This window comes from Fukomys damarensis, unplaced genomic scaffold, assembly GCF_012274545.1.
Source record: "Fukomys damarensis isolate Sample0158 unplaced genomic scaffold, DMR_v1.0_HiC HiC_scaffold_34, whole genome shotgun sequence".
Taxonomy (NCBI): Eukaryota; Metazoa; Chordata; class Mammalia; order Rodentia; family Bathyergidae; genus Fukomys; species Fukomys damarensis.
This window is the reverse complement of record NW_022900946.1, coordinates 426,164-436,301: the sequence shown is the minus strand read 5'-3', so window position 1 is coordinate 436,301 and position 10,138 is coordinate 426,164. Positions and strand designations below refer to the sequence as shown.

Genomic DNA, 10,138 nt, shown 5'->3' with positions numbered 1-10,138 from the left:
CCGGGCCAAGCCAGTTCTCCTTCGGCGCCCACAGGAAAACCGAGGCCAGCTGGGATCACGTCCGCGAGGGAGCCGCCCGGGAGCTCTGCGACCTCTCCCGGCTTCTCTTACCCGATTCGACTGGGGCCGCTTCCGTGGTGCCGGCATCAGCTCCTCGCACGCACAGAAGCCCGGACTCTGCCTGTGCCTGGCCGGCGCTAGGACCCAGCGGGGGGCGGGGCCAGCGAGCCAGGAAGCGGAAATGCAGCTTTCCGCGGAGAAGGAAGGGGAAGTTAACAGCAGCACCTTCCGCCTGTGGTGGCGGAGAAGGGTCTCTGGGTGCTAAGGGGAGGAGACGCCGGGCCGACTGACCGTACACTTCGGCTAGTCCACCGAAGTGTGTCCAAGACCTAAAAGGTGGGAGGACGGGCCGTGCTCAGCCTAAATCCGTTTATATTCCACATTTCCTTCAATAGCGTGTGACTTTAAGGGAGTTTCCCCATCTGTCTTAGGAAGTCTTTCAGCGAGCCCCATGAAAAGTATTGCTAAAGTGTTGTTGCCAGGGCTGCAGAATCCTTTTTTTTTTCCCCTTCTCTCATGCAATATATTCCGGGACGATTTCAGCAGCTCTGGACGGAAGTGTGCCTAAGGTAGTTGCTAAAAAATGCAGCGTCGCGACCTCCGTGGGCGGAGTCAGAGTTGCTCTCAGCCAGACCCTAGCGCCGGATGTGTGCGCGGAACCGCTGCTTGGAGGCGGGACAGGAAGTGTTCCTGAGGCGGAAGTTTCGCGGGGAAGCTTTTGTCTCTAGGACACTTCCTGTTTCCTAGTAACAATAGGAAGTGTGAGCTGGGTCTAGACGCCCAGCTCTTATCAGCTGTACTTTTTTCCCTCTATTTCCTTACTTTCCTCCCTTATTCTTTCTGTTTTTCTCCCCTCCGGCCTGTCTGGAACTCTGGATGAGTGTGTGTATATGGGAGCGCGAGAAGCCTCCACAGCCACTCCTTGGGGCGCTCGGCTGCAGTTAGGGTAAGGGTCTCAGTGCGCAGGCGCGCTCCTGTTCGCGGTCCCCAACGGACGCGCCTGCGGCGGGAACAAGAAGGGGTTGCTGGTGCCAGATAGATATCCAGAGGATACTGCAAGAAGAACTGAGTGACGGGAGAGTACCTCATTGGTGGTTGATTTGGGAAGGGAACTGTTGAGAGAAGGAGCTTTGGGAGGTGTGAATTCCGGGAGCAGTTCATTGAGGGGATTAGTGTCTGAGGTAGTCGTATTGGAGTCCCATGGAGGTCAGAAGAGGCCAAGAAGGTACAGGAGGCATGAGGGGCTACTACTGAGAAAGCAAGGGCCTTGGAATGAAGACTCGGTGGGTTTGCTCATGTGTAAAATGCGTTAACGGGAGCATTAAGTGTTGTGAGGATTTGGTGATACAATAATTATACGTATCCCAGTGCCTGGCACATGGTAATACTTAGCACGAGTTGCTGACATTATCAGTAGTAGAAGAGGAAATTGAAGAAAAAACGAGAAATAAGAATGGGATTAAAAAGGGATGAACTGAAATTCCCGCTTGAAATGGGATGGTACTTTTATCAAGATGGACGATAGTTTGGGTAAAGGAACTGGCTAAGAGAGTTTTGGAAAAGAGACCTTTTTGGCATTGTAAGGACTACAGGAGGTGTGGAAACAAGCCAGTCTTTTTTTTGTAGGGAACCTCTAACCTCTCAGAGGATAAAAGTCCTCAACTTTCAGCTGGAGAAAGTAGCTGTTTTTTCAGGCTTCCAGGCTACTCTCGCTGAAGGGTAAAAAGGAAGACTGGACTTATTGAAAAGATTAGTTTCCTTTTAAGATGCCACAGGGAAGTTTTATACCTTCAGAATTGTAGAGAACAGAGGGTTAGGAACAAAACCTTTGGGATGGTCTGAAAAACATGATAGAACTATGAACTGTAGACCGTGGCTTCTTTATACCTCTAAGTATAATTTAAGCATAGAGGAGCTCCCATATTTGAAAAGCTGTGCATGGGGAGACCGTAAATGATGGTACTTCCAGATTAGACCTAATAGAAAGCAAATCCTTGGGCATTGATGGTTGGGAACCTCTGGTATATTTATTGCTCATAGAGCCAAGACAATGTTAACTCAAGCCTTTCTTTTGACCACTGCCCCCTCTTCCTAGGCCCCTGCACAAGAAGAAGATGCTACTGCCACCTGTCTACTTCTCCTGAACCTCCAGATTTCTGTCACATTGCCCCATGGAGGATACACCCCTCTCACTCAGCTGCTCTGACTGTCAGCGCCACTTTCCTAGTCTTCCAGAACTTTCACGGCACCGAGAACTACTCCATCCATCTCTGAATCAGGACAGTGAGGAGCCTGACAGCATCCCTCGGCCCTACCGTTGTCAGCAGTGTGGGCGTGGCTACCGTCACCCAGGGAGCCTGGTCAACCACCGTCGGACCCACGAGACTGGACTTTTCCCCTGTACCACCTGTGGCAAGGACTTTACCAATCCCATGGCCCTCAAGAGCCACATGAGGACACATGCTCCTGAGGGCCACCGCAGGCACAGGCCCCCTCGCCCCAAGGAAGCCACTCTACATCTACAGAGTGAGACAGTGTCTGCTGACAACTGGGGCCAGACTCTTGGACCTAGGGAAGGCTGGGAAAACCAGACAAAACATACAAAAGAGACACATGGTTGTGAATCTGTACCTGACCCCAGGACAACTCCAGGGACTTTGGAAGATACACCCAGCAGACAAAGAGAAGACTGGGAAAGCCAGCCAGATCCTGAGGAGAGTGCTGAGGGCTGGGGTCCTACCACTCACTCTGCCAGAGCCCCACCTCTTCCCTTTCCACCTAGCAGCCTCCTTAGTAATTTGGAACAATATTTGGCTGAATCAGTAGTGAACTTCACAGGGGGCCAGGAGCCTACCCAGTCTCCTCCTGTTGAGGAGGAGCGGCGGTATAAATGCAGTCAATGTGGCAAGACCTATAAGCATGCTGGGAGTCTCACCAACCACCGCCAGAGCCATACTCTGGGTGTTTACCCTTGTGCCATCTGCTTTAAGGAATTTTCTAACCTCATGGCTCTGAAGAACCACTCCCGACTCCATGCCCAGTATCGGCCTTACCACTGCCCCCACTGCCCCCGTGCTTTCCGGCTGCCCCGGGAGCTGCTGGAACACCAGCAGTCCCATGAGGTTGATAGGCAGGAACAGCCCTGGGAAGGTAATGGGATGCCTACTGCCAACGGGCACACAGATGATGAGAGTGCCCTGAACCAGATACCTACTACGCAGATGCTGAATGGCTTGGAGCTCAGCATTTCTGGGGAGTTGGAAGATAGTGGCCTGGAGGAATACCGGCCTTTCCGCTGTGGAGACTGTGGCCGAACGTACCGCCATGCTGGGAGCCTCATCAACCATCGAAAAAGCCATCAGACAGGTGTCTACCCATGCTCAATGTGTTCCAAGCAGCTGTTCAATGCAGCAGCCCTCAAAAACCATGTGCGAGCTCATCACAGACCCCGGCAAGGAGCTGGGGAAGATGGGCAGTTGTCATTGCCTCCAGCTCCTCTGCTTTTAGCTGATATTACCCACAAGGAGGAAGAAACCCCCACCACCACCCTGGACTATCGCCCCTATAAATGCAATGAATGTGGTCGGGCTTACCGCCACCGGGGGAGCCTGGTGAACCACCGCCATAGCCATCGCACAGGAGAATACCAGTGCTCACTCTGTCCCCGCAAGTACCCCAACCTTATGGCCTTGCGCAACCATGTGAGAGTACATTGCAAGGCTGCTCGAAGAAATACAGACTCGGGGACGAAGGGTCCCTCTAGTCACCGCAAGGTGGAACTTTTACCTAACTCAGTGGGAGCAGAGCCAACCCTACACACAGACGAGGGGCACATGTGCAAACATGAAGAAGGGACTGTCAATATCCCCCCAACAGCAGATAAAACACCACCACTAATATGTAGCATCTGTGGGATGCTTTTTGAAGATCAAGAGAGTCTTGAACAACATGGCCTGACCCATAGAGAAGAGGGAAATAGCAGAACAGAGACCACAGTATCACCTCCTAGGGCCTTTGCCTGCAGAGACTGTGGCAAGAGCTATCGACACTCTGGCAGCCTTATCAACCACAAGCAGACCCATCAGACTGGGGACTTCAGTTGTGAGGCCTGTGCCAAGCACTTCCACACCATGGCTGCCATGAAGAGCCATTTGCGACGGCATAGTCGGCGACAGAGTAGGCATCATCGAAAACAGGCTGGCAGTGGGGGGGGAGCCAAATTCCCACTAGAGGGGTCCTGGGCCCAGGAGTTGGAAGACAGTGAGGGCCTGGATTCTTCCCAAGACCCTTCAGGGGAAAGTACTTGTGGAACCAAAGGCAACTTGGAAACTAATGGGGACTGTTTGCAGGCTGAATCTGAAGGCCACCGTCATGTGCTTGAGAGGGATAAGGCCTGTTTCCAGGGTGATAAAGAGAGCAGAGGAACTGAAGAAGGACTGGAAAGGAAAGAGGCCTGTTTCCTTGACAACTTGGACATCCCAGGTGATGAAGCCAAAGGCCCTTGCTTCTCTGATGACCTTACTGGGGTGGATGAAGACCAGAAATCAACCACTGGTGAGCCCAACTCATCTTCCCACTCTGCTGAAACTGTTACTAGCTGGCAGGCTGAGGTCACTCACAAATGTTCTGATTGTGGGCATTCTTTCCCCCATGCCACTGGACTGCTGAGCCATAGGCCTTGCCACCCACCAGGCATCTATCAGTGCTCCCTCTGCCCAAAGGAGTTTGACTCTCTGCCTGACCTACGCAGTCACTTTAAGGACCATGGGCCAGGGGAGGCAGCCTCAAAACAGCCTTTCCTCTGCTGCCTCTGTGGTATGATCTTTCCTGGACGGGCTGGCTACAGGCTTCACTGGCGCCAGGTTCACAGCTCCTCTGGTATGACTGAGGACTCAGAGGAGGATGGGGAAGAGGAAGGGGCAGCAGAGGTAGCCTCTACTCCTAGCACTCCACTGCAGCTCTCAGAAGCAGAGTTGCTAAATCAGCTGCAGCGGGAGGTGGAAGCGCTGGATGGAGCAGGTTATGGGCATATCTGTGGCTGCTGTGGTCAGACGTATGATGACCTGGGAAGCCTGGAACGTCACCACCAAAGTCAAAGTCTGGAGAATACCATAGATAATGCTCCAAGCCATTTGGAAACACCAGGTGATGCCACAGAGATAGCTACAGATGCTCTCCTTGAGAGTACAGTGCCCTCTATCTCTGGAGAGGGTGAAGACATGAAGTCTGAAGAGGGATTGAGTGACACAGTTCTAGACAGCCTTTGCATGCAGGTTGGTGAAAGTTTTCCGGAGGTTCACCCCCGTCCCTTCCGCTGCAACCAGTGTGGCAAGACCTATCGCCATGGGGGCAGCCTGGTGAACCATCGCAAGATCCACCAAACTGGAGACTTCATCTGCCCTGTCTGCTCCCGCTGCTACCCCAACCTGGCTGCCTACCGTAACCATCTGCGGAACCACCCTCGCTGCAAAGGCTCTGAGCCCCAGGTGAGGTCCATTCCAGAGGTAGAGTGCAGCAGTAAGCCCCAGAAAGTGACAGAGGGAAAGCCAGAGCAGGCAGAAATGGGAAAGCTCCAAGAACTTAAAGTGGAACCCCTGGAGGAGGTGGCAAGGGTGAAAGAGGAGAAGTGGGAGGAGACCACTGTGAAAGGGGAGGAGGTAGAGCCACGGTTGGAGACAGCAGAGAAGGGTTGTCAGACTGAGGCTAGCTCTGAGCGGCCTTTCAGCTGTGAGGTATGTGGTCGCTCATACAAGCATGCTGGCAGCCTCATCAATCACCGGCAAAGCCACCAGACTGGCCACTTTGGCTGCCAGGCCTGCTCCAAGGGCTTCTCAAACCTCATGTCCCTCAAGAACCATCGGCGCATCCATGCAGATCCTCGGCGTTTCCGCTGCAGTGAATGTGGGAAAGCCTTTCGCCTGCGGAAGCAACTGGCCAGTCACCAGCGGGTCCACGCTGAACGATGTGGCAGTGGGGGCACCCGAAAGCTGATGCGGGAAGATCGGCCCTTCAGGTGTGGGCAGTGTGGTCGGACCTACCGCCATGCTGGCAGTCTCCTGAACCACCGGCGCAGCCATGAGACAGGCCAGTATAGCTGCCCTTCTTGCCCCAAGACCTATTCCAATCGCATGGCCCTGAAAGACCATCAGAGACTACACTCTGAGACTCGGCGGCGGCGGGCAGGGCGGTCCCGGAGGGCAGCTGTGCGCTGCGCCCTCTGTGGCCGTTGCTTTCCTGGCCGAGGATCTCTGGAGCGACACCTGCGGGAACATGAGGAGGAGACCAAAGGGGAGCTGGCCAGTGACCAGAGAAGCTCAAATGGCACAGAGGTCAGTGAGGGGAACCTGGTCAACAACAAAGAACTAGAGGACAGATCAGGAGCTACTCAGTCATTGCCCCAGCTGGAAGATGGGGCCCCGAGGTTAGGAGAGCATAGTCAGAACCCCACTAGGACAGCAGATTCAGAAGTGACAGAGCCACTGTCCTGGGGCATGGGGCAAGGAGAGAGAGGAATGGTAAATCACAATGGAAGTTGGGTTCCTCAGGGTCAGGTATTGACCAAGGCAGAAAACCAGTCAGAGGACAGTGTTCTCAGGAGTCCTTGCCACCTTGCTAACAACCAGTCCAATGGACCTAGTCTAAGTCACATGGATAGCTGGGATAATGGAGATAGCAGCTGTCAGCCCCAGCCAGAGAGCCACTCCTATTCCTGCTGCCAGTGTGGCAAGACCTACTGCCCATCAGATGGCTTCATGAACCACAACACCCATAAGACAGACCTCCACTATTGCCTGCTGTGCTCTAAGGAGTTCTTAAATCCTGTGGCCACTAAGAGCCACGGCCACAACCATATAGCTGCTCAGGGTTTTTCTTGCCCTGAATGTGGCATAGCCTTTGAGTCACAGCATGAATTGGCCACTCACTTACAGACTCAGGCCATGGGCCACAGTCAGTTGCCAAGTCCAGTAAAAGAAGCTGGAACTGTAGACAAGGTGGGGCTCCTTAGTCAAGGGAAAGTTCAGGAGACCCCATCAGAATCCCTCAGAGCTTCAGGGGAGGATTCCAAGCAAGCTAGTGGAGGGCAAGGAGTAAACTTCACAGGGGCTGACAACAAAGAACGGCCCTTCCGCTGTGCCCAGTGTGGACGTTCCTACCGCCATGCTGGCAGTCTGCTGAACCACCAGAAAGCCCACACCACTGGCCTGTATCCCTGCTCCCTGTGCCCCAAACTTCTGCCCAACCTACTATCTCTTAAGAACCATGGCAGGACCCACACAGACCCCAAGCGCCACCGCTGCAGCATCTGTGGCAAGGCCTTCCGGACAGCTGCCCGGCTGGAGGGCCATGGGCGGATCCATGCACCCCGGGAGGGGCCTTTCGCCTGCCCCCATTGTCCCCGTCACTTCCGCCGTCGAATCAGCTTCCTGCAGCACCAGCAGCAGCAGCACCAAGCGGAGTGGACAGTGGCCAGCTCTGGTAAGGGAATGAATGGGCTTGGGAAGAGGATTGAAGGGTCCCAGAAAGAGGGCCAGTTGGGGCACTAGGAGGGCCAAATTAGCTCCCAAGGTGAGTGGGGGAGCAAGGAGGGAGAGAATCACATGGATTCCAAGAGGCTGTGGGGGACCTGCAGGTGGAGTGAAAAAAAAAAAGATTTGAGGAAGCTGCCTTTAAGCAGCTGAAATCTGACCCCTAAATTAGATAAACAGATGGCATGATGGGTGGGGGCAGTGTAAAATGAGAGGTAGTGGTCATAGGTAGAGGCAGCTGTGTGGGCTCCTTTGCTATAGCCCAAGAGGGATGGCTTTTTTCTTTTGACATGGGCTGGGTACCTGGGTATCACCTGGCTACTATGTCTGGAAACCCTCCTGATTCAGCCAGTGATGTTTTCTAGCAAGAAAGATGAAGTCATTGGTTTTGTCTATGTTCTGTTCTAGAGTAGGCAATGAGCCAGGCAGCAAGCAAGCATGGGCTAGGGAATAATTGGGAGTCGCAGGATTCCTAAGTCTTCATTCAGGCAATGGGGGGATGAACTTTTGGGCTTCAGGAGGTATGGGGTCTGCCCCTTCAGTAAGTGACCTCTATTGAGTGGACTGCTTTATGGCTTCACTGCTAACTTGGCAATGGAAATGGAATCATTGGTCAGTACCCAACTCAGTCTCTTCCCTACATCTTATCCCTGTTCTTTTCTCTTGGGAACTAGACCTCTTAATTTTTTTTTTTCCTATAAATATTGTTCCACATTTCTTTTTCTTCCCATTCGTCAATCCTTCTCTCTCTACTATAGATTTTTGTTTTGTTTTGTTTTACTATGTATGTATTTTTGAGGCAGGGCCTCCTAGTTCAGGCTGGCCTTGAACTCACTTTGTAGCCCAGGCTGGCAGTGATCCTTCTGCCTCTGCCTCCCTAGTACTGAGATTACAGACATGTACCACCACACCCAGGTGTGATCTTTTCAGATCCCACCCAAATCACTCTTTACACCTGCACACACGTATCATCCTTTTGTATCCTTCTATATCATCCTATCTCACACCTTTAACTGGAAAGCTGAGTCACACATAATTGTTTTTTTTTTGAAGCCATGCCCAGCATTAGCCACAATAGTCATTAGGCCCTATCTCTCATCATCTTATCAGAGGGCATCTGAATAGACTCATCCATCCCGCCTACAAAGGATGAGGTGTGAAAGGAAAGGTGGGGCAGCCTGTTCCCTACCAAGCCCTGGGCTTACTCTTTGCAATCCAGTAAAGGAGAACTCATTCGAAGGACAGGTGTTCCTGAGAGAGTGAGCCCTTGGCCAGAGCTTGTCAGGGAAGGAGAAGGATGGTGGATAACAGATGGCTCTCAGGGTGAAAGATTTCTTGTGATTATAAGGGAAATATGTGAGGGGCCAGGTAGCCAGAGCTGGGAAAGTATTTGGGTGTCTTAAGATTCCTGGGTTCTCTGGGGCCACAAACGGGGAATGGCCTGCTGGGTTGGGGAGCTGTGCCATCTGCCTCCTCAGTGACCTCCTGTCTCTCCCCAGGATCCCCAGTGGCACCAATGGCAAGCAGAGGGGACGTGTCGCTGCCTCCTCCAGCCACCCCCACAACCCCACTCCCGGACCCTTCACCCCAGTGGCCTGCAGACCTCAGCTTCTCCCTCTGAACTTCATCTCCAAAGATCAGAACACTGGAGAGCGGGTGCGGGCAGGGACGGGCTTGATCTCCATGTTTCGCTCAGGAGTAGCTTGGGCATCCCCAACTCTTCTCTCTCCCTGTGACAAGTACCCAGGTCTGGCTTCTTTCCTGAGAAGGGATTGGGGTGTTTCCTCACTTCCCTGTTGAAGGATCTGCTTCCCCCAACCTTTGTCACCATGTTCTGCCAAGATGCTGGGCCACCTTTGCCAGCCAGATTCCAACACCAGGGAAAGGCAGGCTCAGAGAACACCATGGGTGGGAATGTTGCCTGTGAAAGGGGAGCCTTTTGCTACAGTTTGTAACTTATTTTCTAAAGTCTATTTTGTAACAATTTATTTAAGTTTTAAAAAAGGAAAATTGCTCCCCCCAAAAAAGAAATTTTCAAAACAAGTGGCTGGTGTGATTGTATCTGAGGAATGAAGGGTAGAGACGTAGGAACACTGTATTGGAGACCAGAGCTGTGGGAGCATACACAGACCATATCCCTGTCCCGCAGGCGGAGTAGGGGCATCTGCTGGTCCTCGGCAGGCTCATTCCTGCAGCTAGATGAGCTGTTAGGCCTGCCCCAGGCCCTGGAACACACTTGGGAGCACAAGGAAGAGTAGGCATATGGACACAGGAGTTGTCACGCTTTTCCCATGTCCTGTGAACAGCCTAGAGCCACTTGTCAAAGGCTGGCAGGTTGGCCTATGAAGGAAAGGAAGAAGAGTGCAATTGGCCTCATCCCCACCATTTTGTTCCCTCCTGTAAAAGAGTAGGATCTGGCCAGGTGTGGTGGTGCACGCCTGTAATCCCAGCACTCAGAAGGCTGAGGCAGGAGGATCTCTGTGAGTTGGAGACCAGCCTGGGCTACATAGTGAGTTCCAGGTCAGTCTCAACTACATAGTGAGACCCTGTCT

At 52.9% G+C, this 10,138-nt stretch overlaps 3 protein-coding genes across 10 annotated transcripts in view; 1 reads left to right on the top strand and 2 right to left on the bottom strand.

Annotated features, from left to right (window-relative positions):
• Znf668 (zinc finger protein 668) overlaps nt 1-294 on the bottom strand; it is a 10,271-nt gene extending 9,977 nt beyond the window's left edge. Inside the window, exon 1 of the mRNA XM_010617472.3 lies at nt 112-294. The gene's annotated coding sequence lies outside the window, so the exon portion shown is untranslated. The remainder of the gene's footprint in view (nt 1-111) is intronic.
• A 14-nt stretch (nt 295-308) lies between these two features.
• Znf646 (zinc finger protein 646) lies at nt 309-9,706 on the top strand. 5 transcript variants are annotated; one of them, XM_033758476.1, is made up of 4 exons: nt 309-396; nt 2,156-5,546; nt 5,913-7,536; nt 9,086-9,706. In XM_033758476.1, exons 2-4 carry the CDS (start codon nt 2,232-2,234, stop codon nt 9,205-9,207), a joined length of 5,061 nt encoding a protein of 1,686 aa, XP_033614367.1. In that variant the 5' UTR covers nt 309-396; nt 2,156-2,231; the 3' UTR covers nt 9,208-9,706. The 5 variants fall into 5 exon arrangements, with proteins under 5 accessions (XP_033614367.1, XP_033614368.1, XP_033614366.1 ...); XM_033758477.1 differs by having other exon boundaries at nt 2,156-6,389; nt 7,317-7,536; XM_033758475.1 differs by having other exon boundaries at nt 2,156-7,536.
• An 87-nt stretch (nt 9,707-9,793) lies between these two features.
• Prss53 (serine protease 53) overlaps nt 9,794-10,138 on the bottom strand; it is a 6,709-nt gene continuing 6,364 nt past the window's right edge. For all 4 annotated transcript variants that reach the window (XM_010617439.2, XM_010617440.2, XM_010617441.2 and 1 more), the window contains one exon: nt 9,794-9,926. In XM_010617439.2, the coding sequence (XP_010615741.1) occupies nt 9,907-9,926 (20 nt within the window). In that variant the 3' untranslated portion in view covers nt 9,794-9,906. The remainder of the gene's footprint in view (nt 9,927-10,138) is intronic.

Excerpts from the sequence above, each read along its gene's own strand:
- Znf646 (XM_033758475.1), top strand. The coding sequence starts at position 2,232 with ATGGAGGATACACCCCTCTCACTCAGCTGCTCTGACTGTCAGCGCCAC. Across the intron at positions 7,537-9,085 it reads GTGGACAGTGGCCAGCTCTG|GATCCCCAGTGGCACCAATG; the intron begins GTAAGGGAATGA and ends GTCTCTCCCCAG.